Consider the following 20,412-nt stretch of genomic DNA (forward strand, 5'->3'; position numbering starts at 1 on the left):
TTTGGGCGATACTATTGAAAAACTAAGGGGGAAATTTTCGCCGGGCAGAAAAACAGCTGAACCGCCGAGAAAATCGCCAAAACTGAAAGGAAAGTTTGGCCCATAGTCTGATAGCTTAAGAAAAGGCTTCCATATCTCAGCATCTATACACCATAGAAAGACACTTAAATTTGTGGTAATTGCTATGGTGTCCTGAAATTAACGTTAGTGCCTTAAGTGACAGCGGTGAAAAGAAAACAGCCAAGATTCCTAGTCTGATTTGATGTTCAGTGCAGTCTAGTGAATAATGAAGACAAGACTTGCTCAGCTATGATAAACCCCGCCCCACCCCCCCCAAAAAAGGTAATATAGCCTATTAAAAAGATGGAGCGAGGCAGAGTTCTTGAACAATCCATGTCTCACAACGATGTGATGAAATTCATAAACAATTCAAATATCTTGTATGAAGCAAAAATAAAACAATTTTACAACTGTGGTCAGAGGTTAATCAGTAATTAATTAGGATATTTGCTAGAGTGTCTAATTGAAAAGTGTATATATTAAATGCTTATTCAGCCATCACAAACACACCTGGATTAAACCAAAGAATCTTGGTGGTGATAATACAAAATAAAAGGAGCAAACCAGTAGTACTTCACATAAACCAGTTTGTTTTGAGAAACCATAAGAGCTAATGATTGGTTAAGTTGTAGTCTGCAGAAGTGTATAAATAGTTTGAACTAAATGAAAGATAAATAGCACAGGGAGCATACATGACCTTTAAACAAATGAATTTTTTATAACAATTATTTTACCTCCTTCGAAATGCTTCCAAGTGTGTTTTCAGCATCAAGAGTCCCCTTTCAATGATAGTAAGACTGGACTGAGGTTCTTTATCAAGATTTTCTGATGCCATCATAAGGCTCTCCATACACTTACTGATAAATTCTTGCTCCTTCTCCAAGCCAGTTTTACCTGTAACATTGGTGTTTTAAAATAAAACAGATGGACCAGACATAATTCAGTTCTCATTGTAAACTCATACTCGCAGGTCTTATTTCTATATAATCCTTTGATTTATATTATTTATAGATAATAGCAAAACTTTTGGCAATTTAGGAAACAGGGAAGTAAAGTTGCTTTGAGCACCGAAGTTTCTCTGGTCTGTAGGCTGAGGAGCTGGGACATGCAAAACTGAGGTACTCTGGGCCCAAGTTTCGACCGACCCGTGGAACAGCGCACCTCCGAGAGGTCCGCCGACTTTCTAGAACGAAAAGCGTGCCTAATATTTACCTCGGTATTCTCCACCATTATCAGGCCTGCTTTGGACTCTGCGCAGCGCAGCAGAAGCAGCAAGAGGGCGGAGCTACAGTCCTGCGCCGAAAAGAGTGCCGGCAACTGCGCGCGTGCGCAGTGGAGTCTGCGCACGCGCGCAGTAACTCCTGGCCCTTCCAGCGCGTCCTGTTTCCGGGCGACCCTATCCCTGGCCGAAGGGACGACGCAATGTTCACAGCCCCGATCCCGGGCCGAATGGCCTGCCGCACAGGCCGGCCGCTGCCTTCCCGCGCTCCCGCAACAGTTCCCATGGTAACACAGCAGTATGGAATGTGTACACGGAGATTTAGGCCACTTTGTTTGCAGTGCTAAGGAAATAATGTTGGCAATCTATATAATATACTCCAGTACATAAATTTAAATTACTTTGAGCGTGCATAAATGACATATTTACCTAGCACTCTTTTCAGGAGGCAGGACCCTTTGTTCTTGGATTAGCAGCCCTGCCAGAACTTACCCCTTTGATGTCTATGTATATCAAATAGTATCAGCATTTTACATGATGACCAAGTATGCTGCAGTAGGTGAGGTAGGAACTTTTAATTTTTTATTTATTGATTTAGAGTGATTTTTTTTCCCATTTTTGATCGATTGATTGATTATTTATTTATTATTGATGATGGTTCTTTTTTTTTTTAAGTGAAGTCTTTAATGCTTTGGAAAATCCTCTAACTTCCCTCCCCCCCCCCCCCCCCCCACCCCTCTCTCCTATTTCTGGCTACCTGTGCCTGATTTCTAAAGTGTCTGCAAGGTTTTTCAGAATGCATAAAAGTGGACACTTATTCTGGCCTAAGTTAGTTTGGAGCAACTATTTGCTGGCCAAACTTGCTTAAATGGCCAAAACAGGCGTAAGTGGCTGGAAACACCCTCTTTTGAAAAAAAAAACTGAAAAAACCTAATTAACTCACTTATGTATTGGGTATTCTGCGGCGAGTATCTCACCTCCTGACTCCCCAAAGCCTTTCCATCATCTACAAGTCAGGAGTGTGATGGAATACTCTCCACTTGCCTGGATGAGTGCAACTCCAACAACACTCAAGAAGCTCGATACCATCCAGGACAACACAAATTAAATGGCCAGAATTGCAACTAAAAAGATACTCCAGAAAAATCAAGTTGCTCCAAAAAAAAAAGAGCAACTCCTGAGGAAATTTGAGCCCTCTGTCCTGTCCACAAAAAGCAGGACAAATCTAATCCGGCCAATTACTGCCCATCAGTCTACTCTCAATCATCAGCCATTACTTGCCATTAATATAAGTGATGGAAGGTGTCATCGACAATGCTATCAAACGGCACCTACTCATCAATAACCTGCTCACCGACGTCCAGTTTGGGTTCCGTCAGGATCACTTGGCTCCAATCCTCATTACAGCCTTGGTCCAAACATGGACAAAAAAGCTGAATTCCAGAGGCGAGGTGAAAGTGACTGCCCTGGACATCAAGGCAGCATTTGACCGAGTGTCCTCGTAAAACTGAAGTCAATGGGAATCAGGGGAAAAAATCTCCACTGACCGGAGTCACAAAGGAAGATGGTTGCAGTGGTCGGAGGTCAATCATCACAATCCCAGGACATTCAAGGCAGTGTCCTAGGCCCAACCATCTTCAGCTGCTTCATCAATGACCTTCCTTCCATCACAAGGTCAGAAGTAGGGATGTTCGCTAATGATTGCACAGTGTTCAGTGCCATTCACAACTCCTCAGATAATGGAGCAGTCCATGCCCGCATGCAGCAAAACCTGGACAACATTCAAGCTTGGGCTGATAAGTGGCAAGTCTGGCGCGAATGTTACAAGTGCCAGGCAATGACCATCTCCAACAAAAGAGAATCTAACCACCGCTCGTTGACATTCAACGGCATTACCATCACCAAATTTCCCACCATTAACATCCTGGGGGTCACCATTGACCAGAAAATTAACTGGACCAGCCACATAAATACTGTGGCTACAAGAGCAGGTAAGAGGATGGGTATTCTGCGGCGAGTGTCTCACCTCCTGACTCCCCAAAGCCTTTCCATCATCTACAAGTCAGGAGTGTGATGGAATACTCTCCACTTGCCTGGATGAGTGCAGCTCCAACAACACTCAAGAAGCTCGACACCATCCAGGACAAAGCAGCCCGCTTGATTGGAACCCCATCAATCACCTTAAACATGCACTCCCTCAATCACCCGCGTACCATGGCTGCAGTGTGTGCTCTCTACAAGATGCAATACAGCAGCTCGCCAAGGCTTCTTCGGCAGCACCTTCCAAACCCGCGACCTCTACTACCTAGAAGGACAAAGGCAGCAGGCGCTTGGGAACACCACCACCTCCGCATTTCCCTCCAAGTCACACACCATCCAGACTTGGAAGTGTATCGCTGTTCCTTCATCATCGCTGTGTCAATATCCTGGAACTCGCTCCCTCACATACTGTGGGAGTACCTTCACCACACGGACTGCAGCTGTTCAAGACGACGGCTCACCACCATCTTCGAGGGCAATTAGGGACGGGCATTAAATGCTGGGCTTGCCAGCGACACCCACATCCCATGAACAAATGTTTTTTTTAAATCACATCATGATGAAATAAGTAATTTCTTTGTTTTGGTTAAACACATTTTAGATATTAGAAATTTCATCAATGGAGCAAAAAGATGGCAGATGGAGAAAAAAAAACCAGAAATCATTGAGAGAATTGTTGGAAGGCAGTGGCTAAGTTATGTAATCAGAGTGAAAGATTTTACATAGGCGTGTACCATTGTGGACATTGGAATTTATGAGAAATTGGCAAAAAATACAACAAAAACGTAACCGGAAGTTAAATGGCGGACAGGAAGTGTGCAAAAACCAGATATTTAATTCTATAGATATATAAATGGATATAATAAAGCAAAAATAGTGCCTACAAGTGAGATGACATTTTCATTGCAGTCTACTCTTTCCCTACTCCACGCCAATAAAGAACCAACCTTTTGAGTGCTTTCAAATTTTGTAATTTCCTAGACAAACATGCAATGTTTAAAAAAAATCTACATTTCATGGTTTAGAAAAGCATTGTATGCTATCAGTTCTAAGATAATTAAGACGGTAAAAATAAAAACAGGTTACTTGCCATTAATATAATAGGAATTGATGTACTGGATAGCTGCCCGACTAACATCAGCTGTTTGAGCTCTTAATGCAATGCCCCAGAGTTGATCCATTCCACAAAGCTGCTTTGAAAAAAAAACACTTTTTTTATATCTATATAATGGTATGTACTAATTCTCATCAAATTCCATGCATTTTAGAAGCAAGAGTATTTATCATTCTCTAACATGGATGGTGATTTCACCACTCAAAATAATTTCATAGGGGTTGAAAAAATATACATCAAAATAGTGAAACAATCCTTTTGAAAAATAAACTTCTACTTGATCCATTATTCTTCTCCTCCCCATTCTCAGACATTGAAGAGGTTGGCAACATGCCTATAGGCCTATCCGTGGTGCTAATCCAGTCAACAGGAAAGCATTAGGACCGAGATGAGGAGAAACTTCTTCACTCAGAGAATTGTGAACCTGTGGAATTCTCGACCACAGAAAGTTGTTGAGGCCAGTTCATTAGATATATTCAAAAGGAGTTAGATGTGACCCTACGGCTAAAGGGATCAAGGGGTATGGAGAGAAAACAGGAATGGGGTACTAAAGTTGCATGATCAGCCATGATCATATTGAATGGTGGTGCAGGCTCGAAGGGCCGAATGGCCAACTCCTGCACCTACTTTCTAGGTTTCTAAAAGCAATCCATGATGACTTGGCCTCAAATGGAAAGCATATATACAAGTTCAGCTTACCAATAGGAAGAATTGCAAAATAAATGCTTTTAAGAAGTTTTGAAGTCTCTCCTTTCCCGTGCTTTATTAATGGTGTGTTCCTTCTAACTGTGATCAGTTGTTTTCCCAGAAGTGCAAGAACACATACAAAAGCACATCACAGTGGTGCAATTATTTTGAATCATTAAAAATATATGCAGAACGTTGGAGCTGATGTCAGAAACACGTATTGGAGAGTTTTACAGTGCAGCAAAGTGGACAGAACAGTTGGACAGAGATTATATGAAGGATTCTTTTCATTTTAAGAACGAATATACCCAATCAGCTATCTCTTAATTTGCCTGATCCATATACATTACAACTGTAATAGGTCTTTCTTCTTCTATGGAACTAACACGGCAATAAGGATAGATCTGTCAAGAGTTTTAAAATATCTAAACCATAATGATGCTTAGTAAATAATGAAAGATTGTTAAACACGATATCCTTACAGGTATTCTGAACGCCAACATTTCTGAGCTAAGCCCAAGAAACTGCAGTGGATTGGGCAAATTGACCCCTTATCCTTCCATATGGATTCTTTTCATTTTCCATATGGAAGGATAAGGGGTCAATTTTCCCAATCCACTGCAGTTTCTTGGGCTTAGCTCAGAAATGTTGGCGTTCAGAATACCTGTAAGGATATCATGTTTAACAATCTTTCATTATGGGATACACACTCCAGTTGCTAGCTGAAAAAGTCTCTAAAGTAAAAAGTTAAGATAGTAATGACACAAGTTACAAAAGAAATGGACAGTTTATTTGTGTCATGTATCTTACATTATTATATATAACTGTATCCTAACATGCTATACATGACTGTAATAAGATATGACCTGAAACCACCAGCATACCTTACCACCAGGGGTGCACTTGCAAGAGACAGGTATATAAGGACAGGTCTCAGGCAAGTGCAGCATTCCAGAGCTGTGAAATAAAGTTGCAGGTCCAGAGTGACCTTGACTTCACTACATGCCTCGTGTGAATCTGTACTGAGGGGACAGGACTTTACAATTTGTTAACACAAGAAATAGGAACAGTACGCCATATGGCCCCTCGAGCCTGTTCCGCCATTCAATAAGATCCACAATCCCTGCCGCTACTTCTCTTAAGACCCTAGGATGCAAGCCATCAGGTCCAGGGGATTTATCTGCTTTTAGTCCCATTATCTTACTGAGTATCACCTCCTTAGTGATTGTGATAGTGTTAAGTTCCTCCCCCCCTATAACCCCTTGACTATCCACTGTTGGGATATTGTTAGTGTCCTCTGAAACATTTGTTCAGAGTTTCTGCCATCTCAATGTTCCCCATTACTAATTTCCCGGTCTCGTCCTCTAAGGGACCAACATTTACTTTAGCCACTCTTTTCCTTTTTATATACCTGTAGAAACTCTTGCTATCTGTTTTTATATTTCGTGCTAGGTTACTTTCATAGTCTATCTTCCCTTACTTAATCATTTTTTTAGTCATTCTTTGCTGGCTTTTAAAAGTTTCCCAGTCTTCTGCCACTTTGTATGCCCTTGTTTTTAATAATAAGCTCTGGCAGATCATTATTAGAAAGATCTACTCTCATCACAGAAATACTGGGCCTGAAATCGTACTCCCACTCCTCTTATGAGGTGCGCACGTGCCCATGGGGTTCCCGCAAGTTCCTGGTTTAGGCATGCAAAGCGCATGTGCCCAAACCCGGCACTTGCGATCCGTCAAAAATTCTGTTGACAGATCACACGCATGTAAAACTAAAGGGCCTCCTCAGGCGAAGAGTTGGGCTATTTGCTCAACTCCTGCCCAGCAAATGTCCTTCAAATTCTTACGATTGGAAAAAAAGCAGGCGCAAGGCCTGCTTTTATCAGCGTAAGACTTTTAAAGTATAGAAATAGACAGAGTAGATAGAGGGAAACTGTTTCCCTTGGCAGAAGGGTCGAGAATCAGAGGACAGAGTTCAGGTGATTGGCAAAAGAACCAAAGGCGACGCAAGAAAAAACATTACTACACAGCGCGTGGTTAAGATCTGGAATGCACTGCCTGAAAGGGTGGTGGAGACAGACTCAATCTTATCTTATCTTTCAAAGGGAACTGGATAAGTATCTGAAGGAAAAAAAAATTGCAGGGCTACGGGGAAAAGGACAAGCTCAGAGCCGGCACAGGATCGACAGGCCACATGGCCGCCTTCTGTGGTATAACCATTCAATGGGCCCAAGTTTCCACACGATAAAAAACGGGCGCCCCTCCGAGCTGGGCGCCCATTTTTCGCGCCTAAAACGGCGCCTAAAAAAAAAAATCGCGATTCTGGAGCGTTCTGCAGCTCCTTGTCTGCCTGGCGCGGCGCCCAGGGGGCGGGGCTTATGGGAGGGGGCGGGTACTATTTAAATTAGTTTTTTCCTGCCGGCAACGCTGCGCGTGCGCGTTGGAGCGTTCACGCATGCTCAGTGTGAAAAAAACATTGGCACTCGGCCATTTTTGTAGTTCTTTGTAGCTGTTTAATTTTTGAACATTTTTTTAATAAAAGCACATTGCCATCAGCACATCAGCACTTGCAGCCTTCTCACTGTCTCCTCCTCCTCCTCCTCCCCCCCGCAACGGGCGCCTCAGGCTGACTGCAGCATCCTCCGTGCCTGAAGCACTTTCACACAGGTAGGAAGATGGTTTATTTAATCTTTTCTTTGCTTATAAATGTTTATTCAGGTTGGATTTATTTGTATAATATTTGTAGAAGTATAAATAAGGATTTATTGTAGAATTTAATGAGTTCCCTTCCCCCCCCCCCCTCACCTCGTTCTGGACGCCTAATTTGTAACCTGCGCCTGATTTTTTAATGTGTAGAACAGGTTTTTTCAGTTCTACAAAAATCTTCACTTGCTCCATTCTAACTTAGTTTGGAGTACATTTTCACTGTGGAAACTTTGAAATCAGGCGTCAGTGGCCGGACACGCACCCTTTTGAAGAAAAAATTCTGTTCCAAAGTAGAACTGTTCTACCTGACTAGAACTGCAGAAAAAAAAATGTGGAGAATTGCGATTTCTAAGATAGTCCGTTCTCCACCAGTTGCTCAAAAAAATCAGGCGCAAATCATGTGGAAACTTAGGCCCTATGATTCTACGGTTTAATATAAAGTGGAAGAAATCTAGATTCCCTGCTTAGGAGGTAGCACCACCGCCCATGTTACTGAGCCACGCATACATAGTATATGAATATCAGGTTGATGGTATGATTGATTTGAGATTACCACTATGGTACCCAACACGTGGTACCCAACACCACTATACGAAATATAGTTTCATAGGTGAGGTGCCACAGAATTGTCTGTGGGCAATTAATAGATGCAAAAGTGTGTGTAAAATACATATTTTTTTTTTTAAATAAAGTGAACTGTACCAACAAGCACCAGTTTAGAGTGGAAAAATTGCTCTGTATTTGCTGAAGAATTTTTATTAGATTATAAAAAATTGTTCCCATTGACATCACTGACAGACCATCAGGGAGCAAATCTACCACAAATGGTTGAAAATTCTTGTCAAGATACTTAAAATCATCTATAAAAGGCGCTTCTGGTTTTCAAAGCGAAAATGGTCAAAGTTTTCTGTGGTTAGTTCACATGCCAGAAACTAAAAGACAACTCACAGCCAGCCTCAAGCATCACAAGTTAACATTTCCTACAGCTTCCGGACGGAATTGTTCTATGGCAATTTCTAGTGAAATGTTTTAAATATAATGCACAATTTTGGCAACCACATACCACTCACTCACTCAAGGCCTGTAAAAGCAATTATAGGAAATGTAGTGGTAACTATTTTACATTCAAATTACTTTGCCCAATGCTTATTGGGCTTTATATCAGCTTTGCACAGAAATTTCTCCAGTGCAATTTTTATTTTTCTCTCACCTCTGAACTGGAACCACCATCATAAGCACTGGTTGCAAGACGGGCCAAATTGCATAAATGCTGGAATAGATTTAAACCAGTCATGCTGATAGTTTCTGGTTTTAACTGCGGCATCTGAAGTATATAATATACAATTTAACATAGTGAGAAAATAATTGAAACTGGCATCTATTATAAGCTATAATGGATAAGGCAAAATGTGTTACACAATACATATCACATTTTCTAGCTACTTTCTCTTTATTGGCATTTCATCCATTATATACACATATCTATATACATAAAGAAAAGCCTGCAGTCACCTGCTTGAATTTTGATTTACAAATGAAAGATTTTCTAATTTATCTATAAATTGTTACATGAGCTAGCACAATGTTAATGACATTCCCAATAGCAATCTTCTAAATTGCAAAATGGCAGGGCTTAATGATTTGAGCTAATAAAAATGTATGCAAGTTTACACCACTGCTGTTCACAGGCAAAATAAAAACTATTATAGCAATACCCAGGGATGTAAACTGCAAAGCTTCACTAACCTTTTCTAAAAAAAGATGTTTGTATGTTTCCATGCCCATAGCATGTTGGTCTTTACTGCGAACCTGATTTAGGAACCAGTGCAATGCGTCATCATAGCATTCGGGGTCCTCCACTAGGCAGTGCCACAAGATATCCACCTGGTCAAGACTTAGCCCTAACGTAAAATACAGATGTTACAGGTGGGGTTCTTGGGGTGGGGAATAGAAAAATACTTCAGGTACATTTTTTAAATCTACACTTTAAAGATAAGTGCAAGTTGAATATAGGTTTGTATTCCCATGGAGTCTCAAAATAAACTACTGCAAAGTGGTACACTACCATCCAAAATGGGCATCAATTTCATAACACCATAATGTGTCTTATGAGGGGTTGGTTAATGTTCAATGTACATATTGATACTAAAAAATATTTACTGCATGTTTTAAAAACAAAGAAATAGCACTTTATTGATATAAAAAGATTATGGATGGAGTGTATTTTTTTTTTTATACTCAGGGTGCTGAGAGTATGAAATGTTGCAACTTTTACACTCATCTGTTGCATCGAGTGTTGGGGCGTAAGCAATGATGACTGTGGTGCATTGGTTCCGGGATAGGGCGAGTCGAAGCGACATGAGGCGTTCGTTAGTCCCGCAGGGGGGATCTTTGAGGCGGTCGACCAGCTCGTTTTTGATGGCCAAGCTGACTACGTGGAGGCGGCGTTCTGCCTCTGGTTTCCCTTTCTAGGTGTAACCTCCACCTTGTTCCTTGAGCTGGCCTTCCCATGCCAGTCGGGTCTCGCTTAAGGCTGCGATGTCGATATCAAAGCGTCTAAGTTTCCGGGCAATTATGGCAGTGAGGCGTTCCGGTCTGTCGCTGTTGGGGTTGTCCATGAGGGTCCTGACGTTTCAGGTCCCGAACTTCATGTTAGAGGAGTGGAGGATGCCCGTGTGTGATTTCTTTTAACGAGCGGTGATCGTTGCACGCCGGCTATCACACGGGCTTAGCTGAGCGAGGTCTTGGTCCAGTGGCAAGGGGATCCAGGACGACTGGAGACCAGGCACTGCTAATATGAGCCTAATTGCCTACAGCGAGGTGTTGGCCGCAGGCCCGGCGCTGGGTAGCGCCCTTGGTGGTAGGTGGTCCAAGGCTTGTTTGGGGGTAGGCATTGGGGGGGCGCAGCGGTGCACTGGGGTTCAGGATGGGGGGCAGGGGAGTCACAGCCATTGTACTCATCACGTGCTGGAGGAGGAGAGGAGGCCACGCCATCAGTGGGAAATGAGAGGTCCAGGGGGAGGAGGTGGAGGCCCGATAGCCAGGTACAGCCGCACAGTCGGTCCAGGTTGCGTCGAGTCACCCAGCCACTGCACGAGGTCCAGCAGGGAGGCCCAAGTCGTGTAGAGTCGCCACAGGAGGTCCAGCCGGGAGTCGCCAATGTGCGGTGTGGCGAAAGGCCTGAGGTAGGCCCGAACTTTTGGGATTCGGGGGGTTGGGGATTTGTCTTTAAGACCCCCTATGGGGGTCTATTGTATCTGAGCAACAGGATATAGATGTGGGTAGAAGACGTCGGGTAGGAGCTCCCCTGCAAAACAGATCCTCGGCCCTCAACCTCCCCCCTCGGGCCACCGCCGACTCTCTAACAATTTACAGTAGATAAGTCTGACAATTTGACTTCCTAAGATAACTGAAGCACAACTTGGGGACCTAATCTTCAATTTGGTCTTAGACCAAATATATAATGTGGGTTCATCATACACGAGGCTGATTCTCGAGTGCTGGAAAAGACTGAAGTTTAAATAACTCCAACATGTTTATGCAAAATGAGATTCAAATTCAAAGCATGTTACTTGCCACATAAACCACTCAATTCTCTGTGCATCTTTCATGAATATGAATACAACTAAATTTTCAAGAACTGAATTTCTTGTTGGAGGTGGACAATAGACTGCAACAGAGCTGGGTGTGAGATCCTGAGTAGTTGAAGACTGCAACGCATTAAAAGGGTCAGATTGTCATAACCTAACCAGCTGTACTCAATATCCTGGTAGCAATGAACAAATGGCTTGCAGTTTGCAATTAAGCTTTTAGAATTGATACAGTTTCTAATGGCAAAAATGGAGAGAAGAAATCTTCACATAGTTAGGCTAATTCCTATAAAAGCCACACTGAGAATTGAAGATTCTTGGGGCATTGAGTCATATTTACCCTTTAATTCTAGGGGACAGATTTGGTCAATAGCAATTTGTAATTCCTAATCAAAGTTTGCTTCCAACTAATCCAAGATCCAAGCTTTCCTCAGCCAGTATGGAATCAGCAGAACTATGGTCATCCCTTCCTCCCAAATCATGAAAATAGCACAAGCTAGGAAAGATGATTAATTCTGTAACTCAAACGTACGGCCTCGTGCTGCCAAAACTCAGCAGCAATTTATTTCAAAAAATTAGAAGAAAATCAATCATTGGGTAATTTCATCAGTCAATAGTTATCTGGATACTTCTAGGTCAACTCATGCAATTGGACCCTCAGCCAGTTCAAGGAATCTGCCATGACATTCTCCACCTGTGTGAAATGTTAACCCAAAAGAATGGCTAGACTATGATGACTGAGGTGTCATATCAGAGATGTAGGAGGCCTGTCACTGCCTGCTTGTTTATATATATCATTGCAGCGCTGGTGAATATCCAGACTCTTGCAATTTGTTGCAAAATCGTTCTGTGAAGACCACCACCAGTTTCTACACTCCTCAAAGCCCAAGTTTTGTTTATCTGGCATAACTTATTTATCACACACCTTCGCTCCATGCTCCCACCATCTTGGCAGAGATGAGCTTATTCAATATAAATCAGTAATCAAGTCTAGGACCTTCTGGTCAATGTGGCCCAGTACTACACCACAATGTTGCCAATAAGCCAAAAATAACTTGTTACTTAAAGAAGCAAAATAACACTTACTAAAATGATCTGGAGATCCCAGAGTTGAAAAAACACACGTCAGAAATTGCAGGCGAACCTGCACCTCTGCACCATGGCTGTACCTATATTGAAATGGCCAGCAAAAGTAGAGTTAGTGTTGATACATTAGCAAGAAAATGCTGATCTTAGTTACCTCATTCTTATTTTTAAGGTTTTTATATATTCAAGTATATGCAGAAATCCAGGAATGAAAGCATGTACTCATTCTATTTTAGTACTATATATACACAAACACTTCATGATAAAAGCTTTCCAATAAAATTAATAAAAGTTCGAACAAAAAAGATTTTGGTTATAGAATAAGGGATGGTTTTTTAGACCAATATGTCGAGGAACCAACTAGGGGGGAGGCCATCTTAGACTGGGTGTTATGTAATGAGAAAGGATTAATTAGCAATCTCGTTGTGCGAGGCCCCTTGGGGAAGAGTGACCATAATATGGTGGAATTCTGCATTGGGATGGAGAATGAAACAGTTAATTCAGAGACCATGGTCCAGAACTTAAAGAAGGCTAACTTTGAAGGTATGAGGCGTGAATTGGCTGAGATGGATTGGCGAATGATACTTAAGGGGTTGACTGTGGATGGGCAATGGCAGACATTTAGAGACCGCATGGATGAACTACAACAATTGTACATTCCTGTCTGGCATAGAAATAAAAAAGGGAAGGTGGCTCAACCGTGGCTATCAAGGGAAATCAGGGATAGTATTAAAGCCAAGGAAGTGGCATACAAATTGGCCAGAAATAGCAGCGAACCTGGGGACTGGGAGAAATTTAGAACTCAGCAGAGGAGGACAAAGGGTTTGATTAGGGCAGGGAAAATGGAGTATGAGAAGAAGCTTGCAGGGAACATTAAGACGGATTGCAAAAGTTTCTATAGATATGTAAAGAGAAAAAGGTTAGTAAAGACAAACGTAGGTCCCCTGCAGTCAGAATCAGGGGAAGTCATAACGGGGAACAAAGAAATGGCGGACCAATTGAACAAGTACTTTGGTTCGGTATTCACGAAGGAGGACACGAACAACCTTCCGGTTATAAAAGGGGTCGGGGGGTCTAGTAAGGAGGAGGAACTGAGGGAAATCCTTATTAGCCGGGAAATTGTGTTGGGGAAATTGATGGGATTGAAGGCCGATAAATCCCCAGGGCCTGATGGACTGCATCCCAGAGTACTTAAGGAGTTGGCCTTGGAAATAGTGGATGCGTTGACAGTCATTTTCCAACATTCCATTGACTCTGGATCAGTTCCTATGGAGTGGAGGGTAGCCAATGTAACCCCACTTTTTAAAAAAGGAGGGAGAGAGAAAACAGGGAATTATAGACCGGTCAGCCTGACATCGGTAGTGGGTAAAATGATGGAATCAATTATTAAGGATGTCATAGCAGTGCATTTGGAAAGAGGTGACATGATAGGTCCAAGTCAGCATGGATTTGTGAAAGGGAAATCATGCTTGACAAATCTTCTGGAATTTTTTGAGGATGTTTCCAGTAGAGTGGATAAGGGAGAACCAGTTGATGTGGTATATTTGGACTTTCAGAAGGCGTTCGACAAGGTCCCACACAAGAGATTGATGTGCAAAGTTAGAGCACATGGGATTGGGGGTAGTGTACTGACATGGATTGAGAACTGGTTGTCAGACAGGAAGCAAAGAGTAGGAGTAAATGGGTACTTTTCAGAATGGCAGGCAGTGACTAGTGGGGTACCGCAAGGTTCTGTGCTGGGGCCCCAGCTGTTTACACTGTACATTAATGATTTAGATGAGGGGATTAAATGTAGTATCTCCAAATTTGCGGATGACACTAAGTTGGGTGGCAGTGTGAGCTGCGAGGAGGATGCTGTGAGGCTGCAGAGCGACTTGGATAGGTTAGGTGAGTGGGCAAATGCATGGCAGATGAAGTATAATGTGGATAAATGTGAGGTTATCCACTTTGGTGGTAAAAACAGAGAGACAGACTATTATCTGAATGGTGACAGATTAGGAAAAGGGGAGGTGCAAAGAGACCTGGGTGTCATGGTACATCAGTCATTGAAGGTTGGCATGCAGGTGCAGCAGGCGGTTAAGAAAGCAAATGGCATGTTGGCCTTCATAGCAAGGGGATTTGAGTACAGGGGCAGGGAGGTGTTGCTACAGTTGTACAGGGCCTTGGTGAGGCCACACCTGGAGTATTGTGTACAGTTTTGGTCTCCTAACCTGAGGAAGGACATTCTTGCTATTGAGGGAGTGCAGCGAAGGTTCACCAGACTGATTCCCGGGATGGCGGGACTGACCTATCAAGAAAGACTGGATCAACTGGGCTTGTATTCACTGGAGTTCAGAAGAATGAGAGGGGACCTCATAGAAACATATAAAATTCTGACGGGGTTAGACAGGTTAGATGCAGGAAGAATGTTCCCAATGTTGGGGAAGTCCAGAACCAGGGGTCACAGTCTAAGGATAAGGGGTAAGCCATTTAGGACCGAGATGCGGAGGAACTTCTTCACCCAGAGAGTGGTGAACCTGTGGAATTCTCTACCACAGAAAGTTGTTGAGGCCAATTCACTAAATATATTCAAAAAGGAGTTAGATGAGGTCCTTACTGCTAGGGGGATCAAGGGGTATGGCGAGAAAGCAGGAATGGGGTACTGAAGTTGAATGTTCAGCCAAGAACTCAGTGAATGGCGGTGCAGGCTAGAAGGGCCGAATGGCCTACTCCTGCACCTATTTTCTATGTTTCTATGTTTCTATGTTTACTCATCCAGATGCTGTTGGACTCCAGGTACCAACAACGTATAATTATTATTAGGGAAAACCCTGGCGTGATTTGACACATTGTAATGCATCATAGATTGACATAGGTCTATCTTGAGACTTGGACGTTCACCTGGCTGGAAAGTCAGCCTTTAGAATTGGAATCTGGGTTTTAGGAGAATTGGGATGGGGAAGGTGACTGAATATGATGTCTGGCTCACTGATGGATTTCTAATGCCTATCAGAAGGGAGAGAAGGGAGAGAAGGGGAGGGCATGGGCATGCCCAGTCTGAGAGCACTGGTTTGTAACTTTCTAAGCGATCTTCTTAAACATACAGGGCCCAAGTTTCGGGCCGCGCCTAGAACGGCGCAGCCCCGACCTGGACGCCCGTTTCTCGCGCCACAAAGTGCGCCTAAAAAAAAAAACTCAGATTATCCGGCTCCCTGCTGGTCCTCTGCAGCTGGGCACGGCGCAGCATGAGCTGTAGGTGGCGGAGCTAGGTCCCTGCGCTGAAAACAGTGCCGCGCGCATGTGCAGTAGCTCCAGGCGGCCAAAACTGTGTGGGAGGGACCCAAAGCACGCAGCCCCTAGCCCTGGCCGAATGGCCTCACTGGGGCTGCGTGCATAAGGCTGCCTCCCACGCCCAGCTCCTGCTTCTTCCCGACCTGACTCCCGATTCCCCCCACCCCTGGACCGGACCCGCGCTCCCCTCCCCTCCACCCCCTCCCCGACCTGACCTCCATCCCCCCGCCCCCGACATGAACCGACCCCCCTCTGCCCCCAATACCCCCCCGACCCGCACCAACCCGACCTCCCTCTTCCCCCGGGACCCGACCCGTGCTCCCGACCCCGACCCGCGTTCCCGACCCAACGCCACCTACCTGTAAATCTGGTGCTGGGGACAGGCCCTGCCCGAAGTCTTGGGCCCGGCCCGTTCAGCCTCCCCCCACCCGCCCCCTTCTCCTTCCCCCCATCTCCCCCCTATTCCCCATCTCCTCCCCCCCCCTCTCTCCCTCTACCCCCCTTCTCTCGCTGTCAGAAACACAGACAATGACAGACAGAGTGCGAGACACACACAGACAGAGAGATAAAGACACTGACAGAGACACACTGGGGGGGCATCCCAGCACGCTGTTGGAGGGCTCCCGGTGCTGCAGTCGGTAAGTAGAAAATGTTTTATTTATTGATTTTTTTAAAAAATTATTTTTTCTTAATTTTTTTTGATTGATTTATTGGTTGATTTATTGATGTTTTTCATCATTTATTATTGATGATGGCTCTTTATTTGTAAAACTGAAGAGTTTAATGTTTGTAAACTTCCCTTTAACCCCCCCCCCCTCCCTAAGCCTGATTTTCTAAAGTGTAGACAAGGTTTTTTCGAGCATACAAAAATCTTCACTTACTCCATTCTAAGTTAGTTTGGAGTAAGTTTTCACTGCCGAAACTTTGAAAACCGGCATAAGTGGCCGGACACGCCCCCTTTTGAAAAAAAAATTCTGTTCCAAAGTGAAACTGTTCTATCTGACTAGAACTGGAGCAAACTAAATGCCGAGAATTTGAATTTCTAAGATACTCCGTTCTACACCAGTTGCTCCAAAAAATCAGGAGCAACTGACGCCGAAACTTGGGCCCTAAATGTGGTGTTTTGACTGGTTCCTGGAACACCATCTGCCTGTATCCATCTCACAAGGTCAGTAATTTACATTTTTAATTAACATAACAGTTGATAAATCAGGCAATAATTAGGTTTTGATTTTTTTTTAAAGTTGAATTTTGAAAGCAATGTAAATCTCTCAAATGAGGATGAGGAAAGACCATCTGTACTTCTCAGCTTAATGAATTTCCTGAATTTTCCAGTATTTATAATTCAAACCCAAGAAAAGCTGCTACAGTATATAAGCAGCAGTCATATATATTATATATACACACACACACAAAACACAAATCCCCTGATTTAAAGAACTCAATATATACTTTATCTGAATACTTTTAAATTTACTCTTTAGCTTTTCTTCAAATAATTTTGAAAAATCAAATAGATTTTGTTATAGGCAGAGAAAGAAGCGTTCCATCATTTCTTGATGCATTCTGGAAACTACACAGTGCACGTGCTCAGGCTGCAAGATATGGTTCCAGCTAGTCACCACTCCCAAGCAAAGCGGCACGCTCTCTTCCATGGAAAGTCACTTCATTTAATTTTATGATAAGTAGAGCAGAGGGGCTGGATAGCCTCATGATAAAAGGGCCACGACTACTCCCTGCAAATCCGGCAGAGATGGAGAATTTGTTACTGCTGGTCACAAACAATTTGAACATTTAAGGTGTGGAATACCTTTCAATTCAGGAAACTGAATGGGTTCAGAGAAGGGCCAGCATGCAATGTTGTCCCTATTATTTTCCTGAACTTTAGGGAAACCAGCAACATGATAGAACTGAATAGAACTGCAACATTCCCTCCCTCATGTTCTCTTGGTTTGCTGTTTTGGAGTCATACCAAAATGGATGAATTCCCCAGCCTTGCTAAAGATGGCATCTCTCGCCTGGTTAATGCTGGGTGATGTTACAGATGTCCCATGTTGCATCTTGAAATGAACCAGTGGCTTAAAGGTTGCGAAAGTACTCATTTTTACAGCCACATGTAGAATTGTTCAAGCACGATCTGGGTCGCAGATCTGTGCATAGAAGCTAGCACTCATCTCGTGCTTCCTTTGTGACTCTAAGCCTATGAAGGCACAGGTTCTCACTCATACACTCACCTGCACCTATTGACTCTTACAAGGGGGAAGATAGTGGTGTATCATCCTGTTATTCTCATCCTATTTAAAGTGCTCTGCTGCTGCTTGGATGATTCCCCCGCCACAACCAGAAATCAACCAACCCACCAATGAGGCAGAAACCCAAGAAAAACAGGTTTTGCCCCAATATGTGCTGCTATCATGATTCTCCCGTTATCATTATGCCTCTAGAGTATGAAAAGAGTGGGGAAATTTGGGACCAATTTTCCCCAATGCCGTTTTTTGGCCTATTGCCAGAGTTATGCCCATTTTTCTTGGTCCCAACTACTCCAAAAAAATAAGTAGCAAGTTTCCCCATCCTATTTTTTGAATTTGGCACCGGACAGCCTGTCCTGTAGTTTATGGGGGTTGGAGCCTAATGTCTGCGCCAAAAGAACGATGCCACCCCTTCTGCGCATGCGCGGGGGGGGGGGGGGGAGGAAGTTTTTGACATGACTGCTATGGGTGCACATACCCAGTACAGCTCCCGGTCTGCATTCGGCCATTTTTAAAGAGCCAGTTGTGTGCGAGAACTTTAATTCCCATTGGAAAAATCGGAGCTGCAATACAATATGCAACTCGGCTCAAGGACCAAGAATTTCTTAAAAGGATAAAGTGGAGGCACCAGTTACTGTGATTGAGACCTGATGGGACGAGCTGGACACCAGCAGAGGTCACATAAAAGTTTCACCAAAAGAAAAGAACCACTGGAAACAACTTGCAGAAGATTACTGTGCAATGGTGACCACCCAGAGGTCTGGAGGCCAGTGCAAAAAGTGGTAGACATTGGTCAAGCAGTTATTGTAATATTTTCATTAATTCAATGGAACTGCAATTGTAAATGTGACCAGCTGTATAAGTCCCACCCAGCAGAAAGACACCCTCTCTAAAAAGTTATATTTTTATCTTTACAGAGGAAGGTGACACACAACAAATGGGTAAGAAATCGAATAGGAGACAGCCCTGCAAATCTGCACCCACTGACACCCTTGGAAGAACGGGTCGCTGCTTTGATGGGTCCTGCCTGGAGAAAAGCAACCCACCACTGCACAAGCTGGGCCCACACTCGAGGGAGAGGGCAAGTCAGCAAATTCCACAGTCTGGCTTTGCTAAATGTTAACTACTGCGCAGGCTAGCCATGCTTCGGTTCATGGGGATGTCTCCGTCAGCTACGCTTCGGTTGATGCAATGTGCTATCATTCATCATGGTCCTTCAAATCAGCCTGCTGCCTGCGCTGTGTGAGCCTACTCCCTGGCCAAAGACCGCCCAAAATGGAGGAAGAGCATCCAGGAGGGTGCTGAGCACCTCAAGTCTTGTCGCCAAGAGCATGCCGAAAACAAGTGCAGGCAGTGGAAGGAGCGTGCGGCAAACCAGGCTCCCCACCCACCCTTTCCTTCAACGACTGTCTGTCCCACCTGTGAGACTAATTCCCGTACTGAACTGTACAGTCACCCGAGAACTCAATGAGATTGGAAGCAAGTCTTCCTTGATTTCGAGGAACTGCCTATGATGGTGATGGTGAGCCTACTCATGCCACCCACCCTGCCCCCTCCTCTGCTGCTAACCATTTGTCTGTTATATTTTGCAGAACTTGAGGCCAACCCTGACGATGCAGAAGATTCAGATGTGGATGAGCCTGAAGAGAACATCATTCAATCCCACCTTCCAGACCAAGAGCATGGGGGTGAGGGGGGAGGGGATGGATGAAGCCCCCACTGTTGTACTCACTATGGAGGAGGTGCAGGTGCCGCCCATTGAGGTGCCAGCCCCTTTCTTGAGTGGTCTGAGTGTTGCTGGGACATTCCATGGTTTCCCCACAGTCTGAGGCTGTGGGTCCCAGCGAGCCACACCCAGGGTGAGGAGGGGAAGGAGAGCTCAACAGCGCTCTCCTGAGGTGCAGGATGTGGTTCAGATGATGGCAATGAGTGCGGAGAGCACTGACCTTACACGATCACTACTGGAACACCATCAGTGAGGTGGGTGATGAGGTATCAGGACTGTCGGGAGAAGTAACAACACAAGAAATGGGAACACTGTCCGGGAACATGAGGGAGAGAATGTCTCAGGCAGCAGATACAATGTTAGTGCACGAGGAAGAGAATGTCGCAGGTAGCTGACACTGTCAGGGCACATGAGGGAGGGAATGTTGGAGATAGCTACTGCAATAAGGGAACACCCACAGACCCACGGCCATTGACAGAATCAACTGCCACTCCCACTCCAATCCCCAGACCAGCCTCGAAGAGGCCTAAGCCGGGCCCTCCACATTACTTACTGCCGGCCCCCACCCCAATCAAGAAATGCGCATGAAATATATTTTACATTATAACTGAATCATTTCCATCATTTGTTCCATTAACACAACACATTACGGAACAGGTCCAAACAGT

The 20,412-nt window shown here is 44.1% G+C and overlaps 1 protein-coding gene across 5 annotated transcripts in view; it reads right to left on the minus strand.

The window, feature by feature from the left end:
• usp34 (ubiquitin specific peptidase 34) overlaps nucleotides 1-20,412 on the minus strand; it is a 289,864-nt gene that overhangs the window by 175,235 nt on the left and 94,217 nt on the right. For 3 of the 5 annotated variants that reach the window (XM_070889640.1, XM_070889639.1, XM_070889637.1), the window contains exons 20-24: nucleotides 12,500-12,582; nucleotides 9,570-9,724; nucleotides 9,034-9,147; nucleotides 4,410-4,512; nucleotides 795-954 (exon numbers count right to left, since the gene is read on the minus strand). In XM_070889640.1, the coding sequence (XP_070745741.1) occupies nucleotides 795-954; nucleotides 4,410-4,512; nucleotides 9,034-9,147; nucleotides 9,570-9,724; nucleotides 12,500-12,582 (615 nt within the window). The remainder of the gene's footprint in view (nucleotides 1-794; nucleotides 955-4,409; nucleotides 4,513-9,033; nucleotides 9,148-9,569; nucleotides 9,725-12,499; nucleotides 12,583-20,412) is intronic. The other 2 variants (XM_070889641.1, XM_070889638.1) reach the window with 1 other exon arrangement.

The sequence above is a fragment of the Pristiophorus japonicus genome, chromosome 9, assembly GCF_044704955.1.
Source record: "Pristiophorus japonicus isolate sPriJap1 chromosome 9, sPriJap1.hap1, whole genome shotgun sequence".
Taxonomy (NCBI): Eukaryota; Metazoa; Chordata; class Chondrichthyes; family Pristiophoridae; genus Pristiophorus; species Pristiophorus japonicus.